Source organism: Mobula birostris, chromosome 14 (genome assembly GCF_030028105.1).
Source record: "Mobula birostris isolate sMobBir1 chromosome 14, sMobBir1.hap1, whole genome shotgun sequence".
In the NCBI taxonomy this organism is placed as follows: Eukaryota; Metazoa; Chordata; class Chondrichthyes; order Myliobatiformes; family Myliobatidae; genus Mobula; species Mobula birostris.
In genome coordinates, this window is record NC_092383.1 from 4,677,408 (window position 1) to 4,704,510 (window position 27,103).

The 27,103-nt window shown below is 45.5% G+C and overlaps 1 protein-coding gene across 6 annotated transcripts in view; it reads left to right on the forward strand.

The window, feature by feature from the left end:
* LOC140209664 (uveal autoantigen with coiled-coil domains and ankyrin repeats protein-like) overlaps positions 1-27,103 on the forward strand; it is a 186,839-nt gene that overhangs the window by 89,042 nt on the left and 70,694 nt on the right. For all 6 annotated transcript variants that reach the window (XM_072278014.1, XM_072278016.1, XM_072278018.1 and 3 more), the window contains exons 2-4: positions 3,821-3,951; positions 16,565-16,653; positions 24,062-24,126. In XM_072278014.1, coding sequence (XP_072134115.1) covers positions 3,821-3,951; positions 16,565-16,653; positions 24,062-24,126 — 285 coding nt within the window. The remainder of the gene's footprint in view (positions 1-3,820; positions 3,952-16,564; positions 16,654-24,061; positions 24,127-27,103) is intronic.

Below are 27,103 nucleotides of genomic sequence, written 5' to 3' on the forward strand. Positions count from 1 at the left end.
TGAACTTTGAATAAGCAGTCGCCGTTTTGGGCTGAGATACTTCACCAGGACAGATCCTGTGTTGCTCAAGATTTGCAGCATCTGCAGAATCTCTTGCATTTGTTCTTAAAAGGACCTGCTCTTTAGCTGAAGTCCTCAGCAATTACAGTCCTGTGGTGCTGGTGTCTCGCTCGTCCCTGGTTTCCCTTGGCCTCCCTGAATCCCATTATCCCACTCTCCTTTAACACGCTCCTTAATGGGTTCGGCCTCAGTTCTATGGCAGGGCAGCGTGGTAGCGTAAGTGTTTTACAGCACCACCTGTGCGATCAGGGTTCAATTCCTGCTGCTGTCTGTAAGGTATTTGTACGCTCTCCTTGTGACCATGTGGGTTTCCTCCGGGTGCTCCAGTTTCCTCCCACAATCCAAAGACGTACAGGTCAGGGTTCGTAAGATTTGATCATGAACTGTTGGTGCTGGAAGCATGGTGACACTTGTAGGCTCCTCCTCTCCCCGAACCCCAAGCACATCCTTGGACTGTGTTGTACATTGATGCAGACGATGTAGTTCACTGTATAGTACGGTATTTATCATAACCGTATGTTATGATATGTCACTCTATATGTGACAATTAAAGCTAATCTCATCTTTGAGCCGGTCTTTGTGCAGATTGGTGCCAACTTGTATCTGTCAGTTGTTCCTATGAAGTATGCCAGGATGTTTTCTTGAATGAAAGGAGCTATGTGAATGAAAAAAGTTGCTAAATTTGCAGGTCACTTTGACTTGGCAGGTTTGCAAGATGCCTGAAAGGTTTGCCTTCTGGCCACATTGCTGACGCACACTCCTTCTCCCCCACTGAGGTTCAAGGCTTCCTGCTGAGGTCTGGATTTGTGCTTCTCATTTTTCACAGACAGGCATCTCTGGAGAGACCAGGGTACAGTGTCCATTCTCGTGTTGGTGCTGAGCTGCTCCTTCGAGTCACTGCACCCTGTATAACATGAGTACTCCCTCACTGTGCTGGAAGGGAATTACTGGGTGTGGTTCCATTGATAATGAAAATAGACCCAGGCTCTATATTGTCAAATTCTCACAGACCATGTACAACTTATTCCTGGATGTTATATTGCTGAGCAGAGAGTGGGAGTGGAATTATGTTGCCCTTCTCTGCGGTGGAAGATCCCTTTGTTTATTGAGGAGCCCCACCATCTCGGCCATGCTCTCTTCTCCTTCCTCCCTACTACCATCGGGAAGGAGCTACAGGAGCCTTAGGTGCCACACTACCAGGTTCAGGAACAACCATCAGGCTTCTGAATCAGTGTGGATAACTTCCCTCATCCCGACACTGAACGTACAGGCTCCCTCTCAAGGACTCTACAACTCATGTTCTCAGTAGTATTTATTTACTTATTTTTGTATCTGTGCAGTTTGTCATCTTCTCCATATTGGTTGCTTGTTAGTCACTGTGTGTGTGTGTGCACGTGCGCACACTTTTTCATGAATTCTATTGTATTCCTTTCATTCTACTATGAATGGCTTCAAGAAAATGAATCTCAGGTAGTATATGGTGACATATATTGATAATATAACCATATAACAATTACAGCACAGAAGCAGGCCATCTCGGCCCTTCTAGTCTGTGCCAAACGCTTACTCTCACCTAGTCCCACCAACCTGCACTCAGCCCATAACCCTCTATTCCTTTCCAGTCCATATAGCTGTCCAACTTAACTTTAAACGACAACATCAAACCTGCCTCAACCACTTCCGCTGGAAGCTCATTCCACACAGCTACCACTCTCTGAGTAAAGAAGTTTCCCCTCATGTTACTCATAATAGGTTTGAACTTTTTGTTTTCTAATTTCTTTCTCCTCCAGACATCTTGTGCATCAAGCTGGGGTTGGTGGGTGGGGCAGATTGGTGCTGGTGGAAATATTGGTGTGAATTCAAAAAGGCAACTTTTCAAAAGTTGGTCGAGCTGGACAGGTGCATACAAGGGAAGCTGAATGAAAGACTAAAATTTAGCTTTATTTGTCTCACGTACATTGAAGCATACAGTGAATGTGTGGTTTGGATCAACAACTAACACAGTCTGAGGATGTGCTGGGGGGGCAGCCTGCAAGTGTGGCCGTGTTTCCGGTGCCACAACTCACTAACCCTAAACTGTACGTCTTTAGAGTGTGGGAGGAAACCGGAGCACCCGGAGGAAGAGGAAACGGAAACGTCCGTGGTCATGAGGAGAATGTACAAACCCCTTACAGACAGCGGGGGGAATTGAACCCTGACTGCTGGCAGTGTAAAGCAATATGCTACCGTGCAGCCCTCGTTGAACAGAGGCCTTCCCACGGATTATTGACGCACAGTTCGGATTGTTTGGTGGGTTGCACTGAGAAGAAAGTTTTGCAAGTGAAAGAGTTTGTGATGAATGGAGATGAGTTACACAAGTTGCTGGCTCTCAAGAAGTGAGCTCTACTCAGAATCAGGTTTAATACCACTGACATGCTTGTTGTGTTGTTCACCGAGCTTGCCCATTGGATTGCAGACGTTTCATCACCAGTCGTGGTGACATTCCCAGTGCGCAGTTGTTGGTGTTTTCTCTCTGAAAGTGCTCACGTTTATATAGGCCCCCGATCACTTGCCTCCATCCTGATTGGCTGCCCCTACAGTTGACCTTTGAATTCTATTGGCTCACCTTTCTTTGGCTCTTAGAGGTTTGTAGATTGCATCGATTTTGATGTGTGTGTTTACAGAAAATCAGAAGAGAACCACACTTCCAAAAATTCTTGTGCCTGCTTTGTTCTTGCCTGTGCCAGAACTTCAGACCCGTCCTAGTTAAAGTGGTGTCCTTCTTGGTCGTCATAGAACATAGAATAGTACAGGCCCACAATGTTGTGCCGACCCTCAAACCCTGCCTCCCATATAAGCCCCCACCTTGAATTCCTCCATATACCTATCTAGTAGTCTCTTAAACTTCACGAGTGTATCTGTCTCCACCACTGACTCAGGCAGTGCATTCCACGCACCAACCACTCTCTGAGTAAAAAACCTTCCTCTATTATCCCCCTTGAACTTCCCACCCCTTACCTTAAAGCCATGTCCTCTTGTATTGAGCAGTGGTGCCCCGGGGAAGAGGTGCTGGCTATCCACTCTATCAATTCCTCTTATTATCTTGTACACCTCTATCATGTCTCTTCTCATCCTCCTTCTCTCCAAAGAGTAAAGCCCTAGCTCCCTTAATCTCTGATCATAATGCATACTTTCTAAACCAGGCAGCATCCTGGTAAATCTCCTCTGTACTCTTTCCAATGCTTCCACATCCTTCCTATAGTGAGGTGACCGGAACTGGACACAGTACTCCAAGTGTGGCCTAACCAGAGTTTTATAGAGCTGCATCATTATATCGCGACTCTTAAACTCTATCCCTCGACTTATGAAAGCTAACACCCCATAAGCTTTCTTAACTACCCTATCCACCTGTGAGGCAACTTTCAGGGATCTGTGGACATGTACCCCCAGATCCCTCTGCTCCTCCACACTACCGAGTGTACTGAGATAAGTGACAGTGACTTGTGTAATTTGTTGTTACAGTAAGAAATGTATATAAAAACTTAAATTAAATTGAAATCAACTCCTGTTGACTGGGATAGTATGTACCTATCAGTTAACATTTTGCAGAGTGTCTGTGTGTTGTAAAACATGCCCGTGTCAGATTCCTGCTCTGATTGGATGCAACAAATGTTGCAGTATAATGTGCCGAAATACGAGGAAGGCTCCCCTTATTATAGAGTTAAGGGGACATGTTTGCATCGTTACTTCACGTGGTATTTTTGCTTCTTTTTAAATGCAGACATTGGACTGGAGCAAATATGATGACCGTTTGCTGAAGGCGGTGGAAAAGGGAGATGTGGACAAAGTCACGTCAGTGCTGGCGAAGAGAGGGGTTATCCCGACCAAGCTGGATGCGGAGGGCAGATCTGCGTAAGTGTCCTGCACCCACTGTCACTCCTGGTCCCACCTTAAAATTGGCATTTCCGGTTTCACCCTCCTAACCGGGGGTCAGTCTCAATGAAGCGAAAACTTTGTTATAGAGACGTTCCCCCATATTGCAGCAGCCTTCCTGCCCATAGGTCGGTGATATGCTAAGACAGTTAGTGGGAAAGGATAAACAAGAGATTCTGCAGATGCTGGAAACCCAGAACAACACACACAAAATGCTGGAGGAACTCAGCAGGCCAGGCAGCGTCAATGGAAATGAATAAAAGTCGACATTTCGGGCCGAAACCCTTCTTCAGGACTGGAAAGGGAGGAGGATAGATGCCAGAATAAAAAGTTGAGGTGGGGGGGAGGGGAAAAGAGGATAGTTGGAAGGTGATAATTGAAGCCAGGTGGATTGGAAAGGTAAAGGGCTGGAGGGGAAGCTATCTGATTAGGAGAGGAGAGTGGACCATAGGAGAAAGAGGAGGAGGAGAGGACCCAGGGGGAGGTGATAGGCAGGTAAGATGAGGTAAGAGGCTAGAATGAGGAATAGAAGAGGGGAGAGGGAGGGGGAAAATTTACTGGAAGGAGGTCGATATTCAGAGTGGGAAAGGATCATAGGAATCAGAATGAAAGTTGAAAGTAAATGTATTATCGAAGTACATATGTCACCATATAGAACCCTGAGATTCATTTTCTCATGGGCATACTCAATAAATCCTTACTAGAATAATGCACATAATGGAATTAATCTATATCATTGAAATATTTTGTGAATTTTGATGTAAAAATATTATTATACTAAAATGTTTTTTAAAAAAGCAAAGCAAAAAGAGCAAAATAGTGAAGTAGTGTACATGGGTCGTTCAGAAATCTGATGGCAGAGGGAAAGTCGCTGTTCCTAAAACATTGAGTGGTTGTCTTCAGTCTCCTGTACCTCCTCTCTGATGGTAGTAATGAGAAGAGGACCTGGCCTGGGGGGGTGGGGGTCTTCTTTGATGGATGTTGCCTTTTGGGGGCATTGCCTTTTGAAGATTCAAAGATTCAAGATTCAAAAAACTTTATTGTCATTCTAACCGTATATCAGCTCTGCAGTGCAGAATGAGACAGCGTTTCCCAGGAGCAGTGCAATCATAACATAACAAATGCAACACTAAATAATAAACATAACAATAAATAGTAAAACACAACAGCCACATGTCAGTTAAAATCAAGTTATAAGTGTCCAGTGCAAGTTAAAAGTGTCCAAAGCAGAGTCAGGTAGAGCAGCTATTTAGCAGTCTGACTGCCTGTGGGAAGAAGCTGTTTAGTGGCCTTGTGGTTTTAGTTTTGATGCTCCTGTAACGTTTGCCTGATGGCAGAAGAACAAACAGTTCATGGAGAGGGTGTGAGGGGTCTTTAATGATGTACCGTATCTTCTGGAGGGCATCGACTCTGAAAGAGGTCTTGGACAGAAGTTAGGGAGACCCCAACAACCTTGATATTTTCGATGGTGGGATGACTTGTCCTTGTGATGGAGATGGCTGAATTTATAACCCACTGCAGCTTTTTAATGATCCTGTGTAGTGACCCCTCCATACCTGACAGCGATGCGGCCAGTTAGAATGCTCTCCATGGTACATCTGTAGAAATTTGCTATGGACTTTGGTGACATAACAAATCTCCTCAAACTCCGAATGAAATGTAGCTGCTGGCATAACTTCTTCATAATCGCCTCAATATGTTGGGCCCAGGATAGATCTTTAGAGATGTTGATGCCCAAGAATTGGAAACTGCTCACCATTTGCTGATCACTGGACGAGGCTGGGTATGCGTTCTCTCGACTTCCCCTTCCTGAAATCCACAACCAGTTCCTTGGTCTTACTGAAACAGCAATGATGGGAGAGTGAGCAAGTCCAGGAAGAGCAGCCACCGGCCAGCCTTAGTGATGGAATGAGTGAGTCTACTCAGTGTTCTGTTTGACCCTGCTCTTAAATTGTGTGCATCTGGGGGGGCGGGGTAATGGTGGCGAGGGAAGGCACAGAGAAATATCATGCTCACACCTGCCAGAAGATGCTGAGGTCCATAAGACCACTAAGACAAAAGAGCAGAAGTCGGCCATTTGGCCCATCAAGTCTGCTCCACCATTTTATCATGAGCTGATCCATTCTCCCATTTAGTCCCACTTCCCCACCTTCTCACCATAACCTTTGGTGCCCTGGCTACTCAGATACCTATCAATCTCTGCCTTAAATACACCCAATGACTTGGCCTCCACTGCCGCCCATGGCAACAAATTCCATAGATTCACCACCCCCTCGCTAAAAAAATTTCTTCGCATTTCTGTTCTGAATGGGCACCCTTCAATCCTTAAGTTATGCCCTCTTGTACTAGACTCCCCCATCATGGGAAACAACTTTGCCACATCCACTCTGTCCATGCCTTTCAACATTCGAAATGTTTCTGTGAGGTCTCCCCTCATTCTTCTAAACTCCAAGGAATATAGTTTAAGAGCGGACAAACGTTCCTCATATGTTAACCCTCTCATTCCCAGAATCATTCTAGTGAATCTTCTCTGTACCCTCTCCAACGTCAGCACATCCTTTCTTAAATAAGGAGACCAAAACTGCCCACAGTACTCCCAAGTGAGGTCTCACCAGCACCTTATAGAGCCTCAACATCACATCCCTGCTCCTATACTCTATTCCTCTAGAAATGAATGCCAACATTGCATTCACCTTCTTCACCACCGACTCAACCTGCAGGTTAACCTTAAGGGTATCATGCACGAGGACTCCCAAGTCCCGTTGCATCTCAGAACTTTGAATTCTGTATGAGGTCCTTCTGCTCTGTGTGTGTTCTGCGTTTCCAGCATCTGTGCAGAACCTCTTGTGTCTATTAGTTGGGTGTTTGTAACCTGGGGGGAGGGCCTATAGGTTGGAAGACAACAAATTGGGGATTTGGTGCTGAATTAGCAATTTTTCCAGCCTATTGGTAGTTATCAATGTCCCACCAGGTTTCTAAGTCACGTTATTAGATGCCAAGCAGTATTATAGTTTGCCAGTTAATTGGGGAAGTTTGGAGGCAGAGGTCAGAAGAATGAGGGGTTATCAATGAAACCTATTCAATTGTGAAGGGCCTCGATAGGGTGAATGTGGAGGTGATGCTTCCTATGGTGGGGGAGTCAAAGACCAATGGACACAGACTCAGAATAGAGGGGCGTCCTTTTCAAATGGTGATGAGTAATTTCTTTAGTGAGAGAGTGGTGAATCTTTTGCCACAGGTAGCCGTGGAGACCAAATCATTGGGTATGTTTCTGGATTTCTGATTAGTCAGGGCATGAAGGGATACGGGAAGAAGGCAGGAGATTGGGGCTGAGAGGAAAATGGATCAGCCATGATGAAATGGCAGAGCAGATTCGATGGACCAAATGGCCTAATTCTGCTCCTGTGTCTTATGATCGCCAACGTTATATGGCACGGCACGTGATGGCGATGAATATGAAGAAAGTTCACTTTACCTTATTGACCTAGCATCTCTTTAATTCTGGTCAGGATTTGTTGACGACAGGGGCTTAGTTGTGATGATCACTTCCAAATCTGCACATCCTGTTAGTGCACCTGTAGTCCTCGGAGATCAAAAGCAGTTAATAGAAAAACAAGCACTTGAATTATTCTCAACAGAAAGCCATTGACTCTGACAATAGAAATGGATTGTTATTAAAATCAGTTTGCTTGATGACAGAGTCTCTGTGATCGGAGGGACACTGAACAATGTCTCAGGCTCTGTGGGGAAAAGGTAAAGTACCACTTCAGCATCTTTGATGTGGTGCACTGACCTGAAATCATCTCAGGAGCACTGTTAAATAAAAGCCAACACTGAGCTTCACAAGAAGGTATGACAAGAGATGTCCAAACACACAGGTTGAAGGGGTGTATTGTCTTTGTTTCATGGAGAGCGTTGTGACAGGCTTGCATCAATGTCTGGTATTGGGGGGGGGGAGGTGCTACTGCACAGGACCAAAAGAAACAACAGAAGGTTGTAAATCTAGTCAGCTTCATCTTGGATACTAGCCTACAAAGTACCCAGGACATCTTTAAGGATCGGTGTCTCAGAAAGGCAGTGTCCATTATTAACGACCCCCAGCACCCAGGGCAGGCCCTTTTCTCACTGTTACCATCAAGTAGGAGGTACAGAAGCCTGAAGGCACACACTCAGTGATTCAGGAACAGCTTCTTCCCCTCTGCCATCCGATTCCTAAATGGACATTGAACCCTTGGACACTACCTCACTTTTTAAATATATATTTATTTCTGGTTTTCTTTTGCGCGATTTTTAATTATTCAATGAGACCACAAGACAGGAGCAGAATTAGGCCATCTGGCCATCCAATCATGGCTGATCCTTTTTTCTTCTCCTCAACCCCAGTTCCCGGCCTTCTCCCCGTAACCTTTGATGCCATGTTCAATCAAGATTAACCTGTCAATCTCTGCCTTAAATACACCCAACGACCTGGCCTCCACAGCTGCATGTGGCAACAAATGCCACAAATTCACCACCCTTTGGCTAAGGAAATTTTTCCGCATCTCTGTTTTGAAAGGGTACCCCTCTATCCTGAGGCTGTGCCCTCTTGTCCTAGACCCTCCCACCATGGGAAGCATCTTTTCCACATCTACTCTGCCTAGGCCTTTCAACATTCGAAAGGTTTCAATGAGATCATCCCTCATTCTTCTGAATTCCAGCGAGTACAGACCCAGAGCCATCAAATGTTCCTGGTATTGATAACTCATCCTTGTGAACCTCCTCTGGGCCCTCTCCAGTGCCAGCACATCTTTTCTAAGATGAGGGGCCCAGAACTGTTCACAGTATCAAAGTGAGGCCTCACTAGTGCCTCAGCATCGCATCCCTGCTCTTGTATTCTAGACTTCTTGAAATGAATGCTAACATGGCATTTGCCTTCCTCACCACCGACTCAACCTGCAAGTTAACCTTCAGGGTGTTCTGCACAAGGACTCCCAAGTCCCTCTGCATCTCAAATAAGCACACATTGCAACAGTGGTGTGCAGAAGAGCAGCTCTGAATACAGAACCCATCGAACCTTGGAGTGGATGGGCTGCAGCAACAGAAGACCAGACCGGGTTCCACTCCTGTACCTCATAACATGGTCACTGATTGTACATTAACTTGACTAGTAACTTTTCTGCCTCACTTTAACAATCAGCAGAACTTCATAATTATTTGTAAATGGATTTTTTTTTGACAAAGACAGTGCTGTTTTGCTTTGGGCATTAGTGCATTGATTTAAATGTCCAGAGGCAACTGCAGAAGTATAATTTCTGCTCAATTTAATTAAACTGAGCAGAAAATTAAAAATGATTTATTGCATTGTAAATCTTGAAAGAATTTGTTCCAATGGAGAGCTCAATTGTGCTACAACTGACTGCATTTCATTAGGAGTTTGAGTTGATTTGGTGTGTCACCAAAGATGATTGCAAATTTCTACAGATGTACCGTGGAGAGCGTTCTAACTGGCTGCATCACCGTGTGTACAGTGGATAGGAAGACTCTGCACAGGAGAGGCAGTGGATGTTGTATATTTGGATTTTCAGAAGGCCTTTGACAAGGTGCCACACATGAAGCTGCTTAATAAGATAAGAGCCCATGGAATTACAGGAAAGTTACATACGTGGATAGGGCGTTGGCTGATTGGCAGGAAACAGAGTGTTATTAAAGGGATCCTATTCTGGTTGGCTGCTGGTTACCAGTGGTGTTCCACAGGGGTCTGTGTTGGGGCCGCTTCTTTTTACGTTGTACATCAACGATTTGGATTATGGAATAGATGGCTTTGTGGCTAAGTTTGCTGATGATACAAAGATAGGTGGAGGGGCTGGTAGTGCTGAGGAAACAGAGAGTCAGCAAAGAGACTTGGATAGATTGGGAGAATGGGCAAAGAAGTGGCAAATGTTGGAAAGTGTGTGGTTATGCACTTTGGCAGAATAAATAAACAGACAGACTATTATTTATATGGGGAGAGAATTCAAAGTTCTGAGATGCAACGGGACTTGGGAGTCCTCGTGCAGGATACCCTTAAGGTTAACCTCCAGGTTGAGTCAGTGGTGAAGAAGGCAAATGCAATGTTGGCATTCATTTCTAGAGGAATAGAGTATAGGAGCAGGGATGTGATGCTGAGGCTCTATAAGGCGCTGGTGAGACCTCACTTGGAGTACTGTGCAACACACATCAAAATTGCTGGTGAACACAGCAGGCCAGGCAGCATCTCTAGGAAGAGGTACAGTCAACATTTTGGGCCGAGACCTTTCGTCAGGACATCTGCAGAATTCCTCGTGTTGGAGTACTGTGGGCAGTTTTGGTCTCCTTATTTAAGAAAGGATGTGCTGACGTTGGAGAGGGTACAGAGAAGATTCACTAGAATGATTCCGGGAATGAGAGGGTTAACATATGAGGAATGTTTGTCCGCTTTTGGACTATATTCCTTGGAGTTCTAACCTCATAGAAACATTTCGAATGTTGAAAGGCATGGACAGAGTGGATGTGGCAAAATTGTTTCCCATGATGGGGGAGTCTAGTACAAGAGGGCATGACTTAAGGATTGAAGGGCGCCCATTCAGAACAGAGATGCGAAGAAATTTTTTTAGCCAGAGGGTGGTGAATCTATGGAATTTGATGCATGGGCGGCAGTGGAGGCCAAGTCATTGGGTGTATTTAAGGCAGAGATTGATAGGTATCTGAGTAACCAGGGCACTAAGGGTTATGATGAGAAGGCAGGGGAGCAGGACTAAATGGGAGAATGGATCAGCTCATGATAAAATGGTGAATGGCCGACTTCTGCTCCTTTGTCTTATGCATTGAAATAAACTGAGGGGTGTTGTAAAATTAGTCAGCTCCGTCATGGACATTAGCCACCACAGCATCCTGGGCATCTGCAAGGAGCAATGCCTCGCAGAGGTGGTGGTCCATCATTAAGGACCCAGGACATGCCATCTTCTCATTGCTACCATCAGGAAGGAGGTACAGGAGCCTGAAGGCAGGCACTCAAAGATCCAGAGAGATACATACATACACACACACACACACACACACACACACACACACACACACACACACTTTAACTTACAGTTTTACTGTGTGTTGCAATGTACTGCTGCCACAAAACAACAAATTTCAGGACATAAGCCAGGGATGTTAAACGCGATCCTGATCCTGATGTACGGTGGAGAAGTGGTTGCGTCACTGTCTGAAATGGAGCCACCAATGCACAGGATCAGAAACAGCTGCCGGGGGGTGGGGGTTGTGAACTCAGCCAGTTCTATTATGACCACATCTCCCCATTGAGGACATCTTCAAAAGGTGATGCCTCAAAAGGATAGCATCCACCCATGGGGACGCCCATCGCCCAGGACATGCCCTCTTCTCATTGCTACCATCAGGAAGGGGGTACAGGAGCCTGAAGGCTGGCACTCAATGATCCAGAGATATATGTACTTAATGAGGATGCCCGTCACCCAGGACATACCCTCTTCTCATTGCACCCACCCAGGGAGGAGGTACAGGTGCCTGGAAACACACACTCAATGCTTCAGGAACAGCCTCTCTCAGTCATAAAGTAGAAGAATACAGCACAGAACCAGGCCTTTCTGCCCATCACGTCCATGTTGAACCATTTATACTGCCTACTCCCGTTGACCTGCACCAGGACCACTGCCCTCCCCATCCCGACCATACTATCCAAACTTCTCTTAACCATTGAAATCGAACTTGCATGCACCACTTGTGCTGGCAGCTCATTCCACACTCTCACTGTCCTCTGAGTGAAGAAGTTTCCCCTCATGTTCCCCTTAAACTTTTTACCTTGCATCCCTAACCCATGACCTCTGGGTGTAGTCCCACCCAACTTCAGTGGAAAAAGCTGCCTTGCACTTACCCTGTCTATACCCCTCATAAATTTGTATACTTCTTTCAAATCTCCCCTCAATCTTCGTTCCAAGGAATAAAGTCCTAACCTCCATCAGATTCCTAATTATGACAATGAACCCATGAACACGACCTCACCAACCTTGCTCTCTTGCATTAGTTATATATTGAAGTTGTAATTTATAATAATATGTACTGCTGCTACATAACAACAAATTTCACGACCAAAGCCAGTTTTATTAAACCTGATTCTGATTCTTTTAGATGCTTGTCTGTTACTGGCCCTGTTAACATACGATACAGCTGAAAGTTAATTAGTTGAGCTTCCCTAAGTAATGCTGACATTATTCAACGTATCAGTTTCAGTTTGGATTCTTAGGAGTTTATTTTTGGCTGTGCTTAGGAGAAAGCTTGTTCATGTGCTACAAAATCCAGCAGGGATGAAGCAGTAAGCTTCTCCCCCCCCCCCCCCCCCCCACCCCCACACACATACACGAGACACAGGAGTAGAGTTAGAGTACTGTGCAAAAGTATATATGTGCCTGAGACTTTTACACAGTACTGTATTTATCAATGTGGAGTGGAGAGCGAGTTTGTAAATCTGGCGGAAGCGAAGGTTGTTGGGAATGGCGAGGGTGGAGTGCCGCGGGGGGTTGTGGGAAAGGTGGCAGAGAAGGGGTGCCAAGGGCGGGGATGGGTGGTTGGAGGTGTGGGATTTGTGCGCACATTCCAGCACACCCAGCCCTGAGACACCAGGCCAAGTCATTTTGATTCCAAACAATCAGTTTATTGATCATTACAGAATGTCTCTCTGGTGCTTCCCCTTCCCTCCCCTCTCCCTTCCCCCTTTTCCCAACCATGATTCCCCTCTCCCCAAATGTGATTCCCTTCTCTCTGCCCCCTTCCCCATCTCCATCCACAATAGAGACCCATATCAGAATCGGGTTTATCACTCACATGTCATGAAATTTGCATTTTTTTGCAGTAGTACAAAGTAGTAAAATTATCCCAGAATCAGAATTGGGTTTATTATCATTGGCATGTGTTGTGAAATTTGTTAACTTAGCAGCAGTAGTTCAATACAATACATAATATAGAAGAAGAAAAAAAAACACAATAAAATAACGAGCTAACAAATAAGTAAATTAATTACAGATTAAAAATCGTGCAAAAACAGGAATTAAAAAAGTGAGGTAGTTTCCAGGGGTTCAATGTCCGTTTAGAAATTGGATGGCAGAGGGGAAGAAGCTGTTCCTGAATCGCTGAGTGTGTGCCTTCAGGCTTCTGTATCTCCTACCCGATGGTAACAGTGAGAAAAGGGCATGCCCTGGGTGCTGGAGGTCCTTAATAATGGATGCTGCCTTTCTGAGACACTGCTCTTTGAAGATGTCCTGAGTACTGTGTAGGCTAGTACCCAAGATGGAGCTGACTAAATTTACAACCCTCTGCAACTTCTTTCGGTCCTGTGCAGTAGCCGCCTCCCCCCCCCAATACCAGACAGTGATGCAGCCCTTGAGAAATGCAGCCGAAAGTTTCGGGTGTCCTAGTTATACAAATGTTCCTCAGACTTTTGCACAGTTCTGTAGGCCATCCAGTCCATCGAGTCTGCTTTGCCATTCCATCATGGCTGATTTATTGTCCCTCTCAACTCCATTCTCTTGCCTTCTCCCAGTAACCTTTGACACCATTACTCATCAAGAACCTTGAGATTCAGTGTCCTCTTTAAATATGTGCAGTGACTTGGTCTCCAATGAAGTATGTGGCAATGAATTCCTCAGATTCTCCATCCTTTGGCTAAAGAAAATTCTCCTCATCTGTGTTCTAAAGGCCTCCTCTCTGTTCCCAGACACTCCCACTGTTGGAAAAATCCTCTCTACATACACCCTATCTAGGCTTTTCAATATTAAGTACGTTTTGATGAAATCTGCACCCCTTTCCCATTCTTCTAAACCACAGCCATCAAATGATCTTCATATGTTAACACCTTCATTCCTGGATTCATTCTCAGACACCTCCTCTGGACCCTGTCCAATGCTAGCACATCTTTTCTTAGATATGGGGCCCCAGAACTGCTCACAATTCTACAAGTGCACTCTGCCCGATGCCTAAAAGTCCTCCCTGCTTTCCTATTCTAAGTGATCTCATCCCAGATCCCAACATCCCTGCTGCACACACCCAACATTGAATTTTGCTGGCTGTCAAACCTGTCAAAAACATTCTTTCCAAAAACCTCTCAAGTTCAGAGCCATTAACAAAAATTAAAAATGTTATCAAAGACAAAACTTTTGAAGTACTAGAACAACTCCACTTTAGCTTTAAAGAAAAAATAAAAAGTCAAGTTTGTCGACTGCACAAGTTCATGGGTGGGCAGGTGCAGTACCTCAGGGCCAGAGCACCATCCGTAAGAGAAACATAAAGCATGTGTTGTACACAATTTTTACAAGAAAAAGCAGTCAGAACAAAGTCCATAATTTTGTGCAAAGGGATGAAAGCGTTCACAATGTTGCTGAACTGTATCGATTAGGGTTTGCCCATTGGTTCAAGAGCCAAATGATTGAAGTGTAGCTGTTCTTCAACCTGGTGGTGGACTGCAGGCTTCCTTGTGCCTGGTTGGGAGCTGTGGAATGATGGCATGGCCTGGACGCTGGGAATCTTGGAATGATGGATGTTGCCGCCTTGAGGCGGCACCTCCTGCAGTTGCTGCCAATGATGGGATGTGGACTGTGCAAAGGTTTTCAGTACCTATGTAGCTAGGGTGCCTAAAACTTTTGCATGGTACTGTACTGTAACAATTTTGTATTGCACTGTACTGCCGTAGGAAAAAAAAACACAACTTTCATGACATATGTGAGTGATGATAAACCTGATTCTGATATGGGACTCTATTGTGGACTGAGAGTGGGAAGAGGGCAGGGAGAGGGGAATCATGGTTGGGAAAAGAGAGGGGAACACCAGAGAGACACTCTGTAATGATCAGTAAATCAATTGTTTGGAATCAAATGACCTCGCTTCGTGTCTCAGGGTTGGGTGTGTCTGCACCCACGCCGCCCCCTGCCCCGGCATTCCTTCGCTGCCACTTGTCCCACACCCGTCCCGCAGCACTCCACCCTCGTCATTTCCAACATCCTTTGCTCCCGCTAGATATTCAAACTGGCTCTCCGCTCCACGTTGACAAATACAGTACTGTGCAAAAGTCCTAGGGACCCGAGCTTTAAATATGCGTCTAAGACTTTTGCACAGTACTGATTGGGCAGAATCTTCTACTCTCGTAGCTGCTTCTGTTCCTGCACGTCTGAATTTCTGTACCAGAGCACAAGGCAACCAATCGGGACACTCTCAACAGCGCGTCTATCGAGTTTGTTAGTGTCCAGTGACAAGCTAAACCTCCTAAGTGAATAAGGATTCTTGAGCTGATTGTATCTCTGTGTCGGGCTTAGGACAGATCATCTGTTAGTGTTGTAGTGTAGGTTTGGTTCCAGCTGCTGTTGTCAGATTTGCGCACGTGCTTCTCGACCGTTAGTACCGTTCGCAGTACTCAGCGAGACGGGAGCATAGCAGTTAGTGTAACCGCAGGTAGCACCGTAGCGTAGCAGTTTTCAGCGCCAACGATGGGGATTCCTCTCCCGCTCCTGTCTGCAAGGAGTTTGTACGTTCTCAAAGTTCAGGGTAAATTTACTCATCAAAATACATATGTCACCATATACAACTCTAAGCTTCACTTTCTTGTGGGCATACTCAATCTATAAAATAATAGCCATAACATAATCAATGAAAGACTGCCCAACTTGGGCGTTCAACCAGCGTGCAGAAGATGACAAGCTCTGCAAATAAAGAAAGAAATAGTAATAAGTAATAAATATTGAGTTGGCAGCTCACAGAATGTCCCCATGGTTTACGCACCATCTTTAACATTTCCTCCGTGTGAGTTTCCTTTGGACGTTCCCGTTTCCTCGCACTTTCCAGATACGGGCGGGTTAGGATGAGTAAGCTACGGGGAGCTCTGCTGGTGCCAGAAGCGTGGATTGTGTCGGCCATTGACACGAATGACACATTTAACTGTATGTTTTGATGTACACGTGACAAATAAATCTAATCTTTAATCTTAACTCCACTGTTAATGTTGTGGCCATTTGTATGTCTGCTTTGAAAAAAAAACAGAAGAAAGAATTTTTAAAAAATGGGGGAGGGAGAGTCTCATTGAAACTTAACAAATATCGAAAGCAACATGCACAAAAGATCGTCGCTTGTTTGTGATTGAATATTGAAAGTCCTGGACAGAGTGAATGTGGAGAGGATGCTTTCAGTAGTACGGGAATGTAGGACCAGAGGGCAAAGCCTCAGAACAGAAGGACAACCTTTTAGAACAGAGATGAGGAGGAATTTCTTTAGCCGGAGAGTGGGGAATCTGTGGAATTCATTGCCATGGACAGCTATGGGTATAGTTAAAGCAGAGCTTGATAGTTTCTTGATTAGTAAGGGCTTCAGAGGTTACAGGGAGAAGGCTTGAGAATGGGGCTGAGGGGGAAAACAAATCGATGGACAGACTCATTCAGCTGAATGACCAGAGTCTGCAACTATGTCTTATGGTCTTATAGGTGTAAAGTTAGAGCAGTTCCAGGGTAGGAGTCTGGTGTTCAGGCGGAATATTCCGAGGAAGTCACCTGTAACGTGAGCCTATTCTCCTTTCGCCTTCCTTCTCTTTCAGCTTCCACATTGCAGCAGCGAAAGGAGATGTCCCCTGCATTAATGCGATGCTCTCCCACGGTGTCGACGTCGCGGCAACGGACGCTGCAGGTAACGCTTCCTTCTGTGTTCTCTGGCGCATCGGAGGCCGAGCGGGAGACATGATCAAAGTTGGTATAATGAGGTGTAGACGGGATGGGCAATCGGAACGCTTCCCCCAGGGTAGAAATATCAAATACTAGGCGATGTACATGTAAGGTGGGGGGGGGGGGGAGTTTTGAGGAGACGTTTGGGGCAAATATTTTACCCAGAAAGTAGGGTTTGTGCCTGGAACATGTGGTGGTGGAAGCAGATATGCCCGTGGCGTCGGAGGTTTGTAGATGAATGTGCAGGAGTATGGATCGTGTCGAGCAGGAATGATTTGGTGTCATGTTGTGTGCAGCCATTGCGAAGGGCCTGTTTCTGTGCCATACTGTGCTTTGTTTCATATTCTCAGTGAGAGCTCTGGGGAAAACTGAATTGACTTTATTTCTTACATCCTTCACATACACGAGGAGTGAAAATCTTTACATTACATCTCTGTCTGAATGTGCAATGTGCAAATTATAGTAATTTGTAATAAATGGTATGTATAGTAAGATATATTGTGCTCTGATTCAGCATCCCAAATTGTCAGTTTGCAGGTCACCGGTATTTTGCAAAGGTTCAAGTTGGACCATCTGACCCTCAAGTAAACCTTGCCATTCTGTAGGACCTGAACTCTACCGGGGCAGCACGGAAGTGTGGCAGTTAGTGTGACTTCATTACAGCATCTGCAACCTGGATTCAGTTCCACTGCAGTCTGTAAAGAGTTCGTACCTTCTCCCCGTCACCGTGTCAGTATCCTCAGGGCGCTCCGGTTTCCCCCATGTTTGAAAGAATGTCGGTAGGTTAAGTGGCGTTGGTGGGTTATGTAGTCAATTGAGCAGCACAGCCTCATTGGGTCAGGAAAGCCCGTTTCCATGCTGTATCTCTAAATAAAAAGCTTTTTAGCTCTGCCCCAAAATCCTGATTTCCTCTAGTGTCTAGAAACCTGTTGGTCTCAGTTCCCAATGGCTGAGATATCTCTAGTAGTAGAGTATTCCAGAGACGCTAATTCTGGTCTGAAATGTCCTGAGACCGTGAATTGTAGCTCAAGAGCTCCCACCCAAAGGAGTGGGAGAGAAGTTGCAAACGTGACCTCGTTAGTTCTTGTCAAACTATCTGTAGCCAACTCACTGGGGGGTTCTTTCCAAACTACTCCATGGAATAAAGGTCTGTTTTACTCGTAGGAACAAACTTAGCAGTTACGGTGAACCATAATTGGGCGCCACCGTAGCGGTTAGTGCGACACTTTTAACAGCTCGGGGCACTGGCATTGATGCTGTCGGTGAGCAGTCCCTGTACGCCCTCCAAGTGCAATGCGTGGGTTTCCCCCGGGTGCTCCGGTTTCCTCCCACAGTCCAAAGATGTACCGAGTGGGCGCATTGGTCATTGTAAATTGTCCTGTGGTTAGGTTGGGGTTAATCGGAGTTGTCAGGGGCTGCTGGGGCGGTGCAGCTGGAAGGACGGACTGCGCTGTATCGCCAAACAAATATAAAAAATGAACTCCTGTGAGAAGTATTTCACTCCTTTGGGTAGGCAGTCTAGAAATGTGTGGGTTGGGCTGTTCATTGTAATATTCTGCTTTCTGAGAGGCCCGTTTTGTCCAGGCAGCTGATCCCTCAGTTGTGGTGTTCTCTGAATCCTTAGCACTTTTTGCATCTGTACTCACTGGAAAGGCAAATACTGTGGTAAGTTAACTTATTCTCAGTATGTGGGTGTGTTATTTCTTTCTCCAGTCCCCCTCATTAATCCTGTACTGGTTAAAGGTCAAAGTAGATTTATTATGGAAGTTTTCTTGTGACCATACTCAAGTGAAATCATAACAGAATCAATGAAAGACCGCCAACTCGGGCATTCAACCGGAGTGCAGGAGCCAACAAACTCTGCAAATACTCTTAAAGAGAAATAATAAATGATTTTGCAGGGCTTGCAGTCACATATTGGTCAGGCCAGAAGAGGAAGGGATATTCAAGTTCAGGTTCAGGCTTATTGTCAACTGACTGTACACGTTTACAATCAAATGAAGCAACGCTCTTACAGACCATGGTGTATCCACAAAGCATGTAATCACACACAGCACATAAAATATTACCTCAAATAATTATAATTCAAAATGCATTAGTGTGCAGAATGGGTAAACAGTCAACAGTGCAGTAAACAGCTTGCTGTCCTGGTGAGGAGGCTTTGGTGGTGGCAGTGTGTTCATTCGCCTCGTGGTCTGAGGGAAGAAGCTGTTACCCAGTCTGACGGTCCTAGTCCTGATGCTTCTGTTCCTGAGTCAAAGAGATAGTGGGATAGGTGGTTGGGATCATCAACAATGCTCAGGCGGTTCATATACAACGCTCCTGGTAAATGTCATGAATGGCGGGAGGGAGACCCCGATGACCCTTTCACTAGTTTTTACTGTCCTCTGTGGTCTGCAGTCCGATGCCTTGCAGCTTTCCGTGAAGATCAGTGAGACAATTTTAAAAATTTTAATCAAGTGATTCTTCTTGGTCTCTGTTATTGGCAGAGGTTTTCTTCCCAGGGATTGCCTGAATTTAAACTAATCGGTGGCTGGGGTGAGATTTTAACCCAGCCTCTGGGTGCCCAGTCTGATAACCAAACCACTCCACCACCATTCCCTGCTCATTTCGCTGCTGTTGCTTTTACTGGTTCCTGTTACAGGGTTGCTGGTAGAAATCTTAGCAGCGTGGAGGAACAGAGGGACTGGAGTCCACGTCCATAGATCCCTCAAAGTTGCAGTGCAATTTGATAGCCTGTTTAAGGTGGTGTATGGTGTGGAGGGATTTAGTTCAAGAGCTGCGACATAGTGTTGCCTGTCTATAAAATCCTGGTTAGACCACAGTCAGAATATTGTGTTCAGTTCTGTAGCAAAAAGAGAAATCTTTAGAGAGTGTAGAGGAAATTTACCAGAATGCTGCCTGGACTTGAGAGCATGTCTTATGTCGATAGGATGAGTGAGCTAGGGCTTTTCTCTTTGGAGTGAAGGAGGATGAGAGGTGACTTGATAGAGGTGTACAAGATGATAAAAGGCATCGATAGAGTGGACAGCCAGAAACTTTTACCCAGGATGGAAATGGCCCAAAAGAGTTTTAAGGTGTTCGGAGGTAAGTATAGGGGACGTGTCAGAGGCTATCATCATGTTTATGTGCTATGTCTTATGACATCATCATTATGTGCCATGCCGTGTTGTATGATGTGGGCAATCATGGTCTCCATGAGCATGATTGTTCTTGTCAAATTTTTCTGAAGAAGTGGTTTGCTGTTGCCTTCTGGGCAGTGACAAGATGGGTAACCCCAGCCATTATCAATACTCTTCAGAGATTGTCTGCCTGGTGTCAGTGGTCGCATAACCAGGATTTGTGACATGCCCCGGCTGCTCGTACGACCATCCACCGCCAGCTCCCGTGGCTGTGATGTTCTTTGTGGCGAGGCTCCCTTCAGGCCCTTTTATTTGGTGCCACTAGTTTCTGAGATCACATTAACTGACCAGTTAACATCTACATTACAACCCTCAACGCTCAAACCACTTGCATCTGAGTTTCCTGAGTTTGTGTCTAATTCCGGTGTCCTTTCATACTTGTGAGGCCCTAAGTCCCACAGTTAGTTCGCCGCTGACTTATGGGAGGAAAGAATGTGTAAGTATGTTGAATGTTCATTCCTGGAATGATAGAGTTGCCTCCTCTCCAGAGAAAAAAAACCCAAATTTGTCCGGCATCTCCTTATGCAGTACTGTGCAAAAGTCTGTAAGAGAAAATCTGCACAGTCTCCCGCAGTGCTCCGTCCTCGCTATCCCCAACATCCTTTGCTCCCGCCAGATTTACAGACTCTGCTCCACGTCGGCAAATACCAGTACAGTCAACAAGTCTTAGGCACTTCAGCTACATATATGCCGAAGTCATTTGCACAGTCGTGTAGGTGATGCCCTCTAATCCAGACAGTATCCTGGTAAACATCTTCTGCTCTCTGTCTGAAGCATCCACATGCTTCCTCTAATAAAGCGAGCAGAAACACACATCGCATTCCAAGTGTAGCCTGACCAAAGCTCGGTTGGGATTGTTGCACCTCTTCCATGTATGTTGTGGTGCTGTGCCTCATTATATTCAGTAATGCCTGTTTAGGTTAATTTATGGATTGGTCCAACGGTCCCAGTCTCAGTGGATTGTGTTCCTGGGCTTCTCATGGCTTGTTTCCTCATTAATGTTCTAAAGGTAATGTTTGGTTATACTTCCTTCTCCTCCATCAGCTTATGAGAAATCATCAAATCTCCAATTGGTTCAAAGCTTCTATTTAATATCAGAGAATGTGTACAGTACACAGCCTGAAATTCTTACTCTTCACGGACATCCACGAAGCAGAAGAAAAACCCCAAAGATTGAATGACAGAAAAACATTCGAACCCCAAAGCCCTCCTTCCCCTCCCACACGCAAGCAGCAGCAAAGCATCAACCCCTCAGAGAGAGACCATGGTCTGCAGTCCAACAAATACCCAGCAGTTCACCCAACGGTCCTACATGCCACAGGCCCGCCCTCTCTCACCGACAAAGATGTCATCCATTTCACAGCGAGAGGGGAGACAAACAGATCGCTGTTTCGATGTTACAGTTCAAAGCGGTGTTTATTCAAGCTCACCCGACTCGAGAACCCACAGACTCTTCTTTCACCTCCCCCACCCCAACCCTCCCCATGCACACACACTTTTGCCAATAGGCTGTAATTAGGAGCTGGATATATTGACATTAATCCATACCTTGCCTCCCTGTTGTTCGCTAAGTCAGCACACTTCCCTCAGTTTCTTGTTTTGGAGGAAAGTTTAATTTCCTCTTGCCTGGAGATGCTGGTGACAAACAAATGTCTTGTGTTTGAGTACCGGTTTGTAATAATTGCACTCATAAAGCTTGCACTGGTGGGTTGGGACTGAACATGTAACCAGCACATGAACCAGGGCATAAGGAGGAAAGGAGAGACCTCCGTGCCGATGACATTAAAGATGCTGGAAATCCAGAGCAATGCACATGAAATACTGGAGGAGCTCAGGTCGGGCAGAAGCGAATGTACAGCTGATGTTTTTGTCCTGATGAAGGGTCTCGCCTGAAATGTTGATAGTTCATATCCCTCCAGAGATGCTGCCTGACCTGCTGAATTCCTCTAGCAGTTGGTGTGTGTGTTGAAACTACCTTTTCCATTCTTGGATTATCTCTAACCCTTTACAGCTAATGAAGTAGTAATTTAGGAATTTTGTTTACAGCAAGCCCTCAGAATCAACAACAAGATCGTAACCTGTTGTTGATTTGAAGGGTAAATATTGGACAAGATGTCTGAAAGTTCCTCTGCTCTTCACAGCAGTAGGCAAGGCAGTTTCATGTGAGCTGGAGCGAGCAGATAGGGCATTGGCCTTATTGCCAGGAGGACAAAATTCTGAGTGTGAAGACCTCAGCTGCTGCATTGAGCACGCAGCCCAGATTTATTTTTTAATTGAAATACAGCATGGAATGGGCCCTTCCGGCCTTTCGAGCCGCACTGCCAGCAATCACTGATTTAACCCCAGCCTAACCGAGGGACAATTAACCCACCAGCCGGTACATCTTTGGACTGTCGGAGGTAACCGGAACACCCGGGGGAAACCCACGCAGTCATGGGGAGAACGTACAGGCAGCAGTGAGTCTGTCAGATCCTCTGTCATCTGAAACTGGGGAGGAGCTTTAATATTGTTTTCAGTTCTTAACGTAGAGATGCAGCACAGTAACAGCCGAACCAGCCATGCTCTTAATTGTACCCATGTGATCCGTACACCATACAAATCGGTACATCTTTGGAACGTGGGAGGAAACCAGAGCACCTGGAGGAAACCCACGCGGTTATGGGGAGAGCGTGCAAACTCCTTACAGACAGTGGCTGGAATTGAACCCCAGTTGCCGGCACCGTAAAGCGTTGCGCTAACCACTGTGCTACAGTGCCGCTCCACGGTAGTGGTGCTTGGGGACCTAGTTCCCACAGTAAATATTAGTGACTAAAGGCAGCAAGTACAGTAGCATAGTGGTTAGCACAACACTTTACAGTACCAGCGACCCGGGTTCAGTGATCTATTGAATGGCCTTGATGAAGTAGCGATGGAGAGAACGTTTCCTATAGTGGGGGAGAACTATTGGAGAAGGGAGTTGAGAGGGATAATAAATCAGCCATGGTGGAATGGTGGAGAACACTCGGAGGGTCACGTGTCCTAGTTCTGCCCCTGTGTCTTGTGGTCTACACCAGGGGTCCCCAACCTTTTTTGCACCGCGGACCGGCTTAATATTGACAATATTCTTGCGGACTGGCCGACTCGGCAGGGGGGTGGGGGGAGTTGTTCAGGTAGGGTTAAACTCACCTCAGCATGTCTTTTACAGTTAGGGTTGCCAACTTTCTCACTCTGAAATAAGGGACAAAAGTAGCAGTCAAATCCTGACGAAGGGTCCCGGCCCGAAACATCAGCTATACCTCTTCCTATAGATGCTGCCTGGCCTTCTGCGTTCACCAGCAGTTTTTGTGTGTGTTGACGGGACACTGTGTTTACCCTGAGAAAGACTACCATGACCATGAAGCCTTGCGCGGGCACCTGTGTGCGCATGCGTGACATGCGTGTACGTGCCGATTTTTTTCCCACAAATCAGTTTTGGCTTAATCCTCCTGATTGCACTGTACATACGTTATTTCTACTGTATATAGGCTATGTATTTATCATATCATTCCTGCTTTTACTATATGTTAGAGTTATTTTAGGTTTTATGTGTTATTTGGTATGATTTGGTAAGTTATTTTTTGGGTCTGGGAATGCTCAAAAAGTTTTCCCATATAAATTAATGGTAATTGCTTCTTCGCTTTACACTGTTCCGGCACGAAAGGTTTCACAGGAACGCTCTACTTTAACGGGGGAAATATGGGACAAGGGCGGTCCGGTATGGGACAAACCAATTTAGCCCAATATACGGGATGTCCTGGCAAATATGGGACAGTTGGCAATCCTGTGTTCAAGTTCAACAGTGCGTGACAGGGAATGAGGAAAGGTGCAGCTGACTCATATCGTTTCCTCGCAGCCCGGTAGCACATGCTTTGCGGCCCGGTACCGGTCTGCGGCCTGGTGGTTGGGGTCTGCTGGTCTACACTACTCGTCGTTATGGGTGCAATGGGATGATTGGTGGTGTCTGCACTGTAACTGTCTACGGTCTATGCCAGCTTGTCACCTGTTGCCCACTTGCCCTACAGCGAATACTGAAGAAGCCCATATAACCATTCTTCGAAAAATTCTGATGCTACTTTCAATGGTAGCACTGTTGTAAAAGAACTCATTGAAATAGAGCCTACCTTGTGTCCAAGTCTCAGCTGTTACCCATTTTATTTTCTCTCTATCTTGCAGGACGAAGTGTGTTACATCTCGCTGCTAAAAGTGGACAGTCTCTGTGTTTGCAACGGTTACTCCAGGTAAATGGAATTGCCTCTTGTCTTTAAAGATACATTAATAAAAAGATCCATTTCATCTCTTGATAAAGAAATTGTTCATGTTAAATTTGCTATAACGAATTCCCAATGGTAAAGCTGAAGTTTGTAAAGCAGGGCTTTCCAACCTGGGGCCCACAGCAATGTTCCCTCTAATTTGTAATGACCAGTGTGCACAAAAATCTTGTGCTGTGCAATTTTTTGCCCAGTGACAACGTGTGCGCTGAGTTTTGTATATAGATTATAACAGCTAGCAAATCACTGTTAATAAGGACTTTGGTCTCCTCAGTGTTTGATCATTTTTGCCCTCATTCATCTTCACTCTCACAGAACATGCGTAGCAGGCCTGTAGCGGGTAATGAAGGATTTTAGCGCTGGAGATTTTGCACACCGTCCATTTGTGATTTACTTGCTAAATGATGCTTTAAAAAGTGAAGTTTCCAAATATCACTCTACTTCTTCCCACTTGAAAATTCTCCAGCAACTATTGCGTCGCGACAATACACGCAGGTAGCGCCAGTTTCTGTATTGTACACAAATATTTCTTGTAGCTGCACGTTCCTGACCTCATGAACTTTCAGTGCGGTAGTTTCCACTGTTCAGTCAAGCCATTCCACTTTAAATAAACTAGCAGTTCTTTTGCGCTTCGCGCCCTTTGCTTCTTTGCAATTCAACATAGTGAATCAATAATTACTTCAATAAAAACAGTATAAATAAGCCAGTTCTAAAATCTGCAGACCAATCATTGCAAACTCCACGTTGTCAATACCGTCTGCATTAGAAACTGGAAAAGGAAATGTGATTGTGTATGGTCGTGAAATGTACTTCATATGCCAACGAGGTAGAGGGTGGCAACCTTTTGTACACAGTTTAAACTCCTTTGTGCACTAATGGCAACAGATGTATGCGTGTGTGTATACACGCGCCCCCCCCCACACACCCACACGTGCGCACACCTACCTTAGAGGGAACATTGGTCCACGACCCCTGTGCTTAATGATCCATAGCATAATAAAGTTTCTAAAGCTTCTGAATCTATCCACACTCAATTTGTTATTTCCTGCTGTGTTCCATTTTTAGTGGGTGGTGGGGTGGAGATAGAAATTGTGAGGTGCTCCTTCCCTTCGCTAGCCTGCAGGTCACCCTTGGGTAAGGTGTAGCACCTGCTTAGACCCCCACCCCGATCACATGAAGCCATGGGAGCAGGTGGTGGGTGGTCGTACGAGCAGCCGGTGCACATCACAAGTCCTGGTGATGCGACCACTGACGCCAGGCAGACAATCTCTGAAGAGTATTGATAATTGATGGGGTCACCTGTCTTGTTAAGATGCTGCCTAGAAAAAGGCAATGGCATACCACTTCTGTAGAAAAATTTGCCAACAAAAATCACAGACTTGAGACCATGCTGGCCTACGTCATCTGACATGGCACATAACAAACGAATGATCCAGTCTTGGAACGAAGTAAATACTTGGCATCAAGGAGGAACTTTTAAATTCCACTCTTGTCTCTTCTTGGAGATGACCTGGCATTGACTTATTATTGACGCAATGTACCAAGATAGCGTGAAAAGCTTTTCCCAGCAAGCTATCTGGGCTGATCATTCAGATAAGTACACTGAGGCTGTAAGAAGGAAAGCAGAATGCAGAATAAAGTGTTTCAGTTACAGAGAAAGTGCAGAGCAGATAGACAAAGTGCAAGGGCCATAATGAGATCGATTAAATCAGAATTGGGTTTATTATCACTGACATATGGAGTTCAAGTTTAATTGTCATTCAACCATACATGACCAAACAAAACTAAATTCAACACTGTTCCTCTGGAACCAAGGGGCGAAACACAGTACATACAGTCACCCAGAGCACACATAGTTACGATAACAGTCACCCACAACACACACAGTTACGACAACAGTCAGCCACAACACACATAGTTACGACAACAGTCAGCCACAACACACACAGTTACGACAACAGTCAGCCACAACACACATAGTTACGACAACAGTCAGCCACAGCACACGTAGTTACGAGAACAGTCAGCCACAGCACTCGTAGTTACAAGAACAGTCGCCCACAACACACACAGTTACGATAACAGTCTCAAAACTAACATTAGCACAATCCCTGAGTGGCATAGCTTGAAGTCTGATGGTGCACGGGATGTTGGCCTGGAGCCACACTTCTGCAAGAGCAAGTAATGTAGGTGGAAATTTATTGTGAAATTTGTTGTCTTGTCACAGCAAAACAGTGCAATGCATAAAAAAGTTACTATAAATGAGCGCATACAAAATTAAATAGTGCAGAAGGAGAGCAAAAAGTGAGGTGGTGTTCATGGACCGTTCAGAAATCTGCTGGCAGAAGGGAAGAAGCTGTTCCTGAAATGTTGAGTGTGGGTCTTCAGGCTCCTGTACCTCCTCCCTGATAGTAGCAATGAGAAGAGGGCATGTCCTGGGTGATGGGGTCCTATTGCAACAGGGACAATAGAATGTAAATTAGTTCACTTGACGAAGTCCTGACGAAGAGTCTCGGCCTGAAATGTTGACTGCACCTCTTCCTAGAGATGCTGCCTGGCCTGCTGCGTTCACCAGCAACTTTTATGTGTGTTAGTTCACTTGAGTTTATTTGCCCGATAGTGTAACGCATCGGTTTGAATAGAAGATGCTCAAGTCTGGTGTGATGGAAGGCCTGGACTGAAGGGACCTGAGGCACCGATTCAGAATCAGGTTTATTACCTTGATATGTTGTGAAACGTTGTTTTATAGCTGCAGGACAGAGCAAGACACCAGGCTGGCAGACACCAACAGAATCAACAAACTCATTCGTAAGGCCAGTGATGTTGTGGGGATGGAACTGGACTCTCTCACGGTGGTGTCTGAAAAGAGGATGCTGTCCAAGTTGCATGCCGTCTTGGACAATGTCTCCCATCCACTACATAATGTACTGGTTGGGCACAGGAGTAC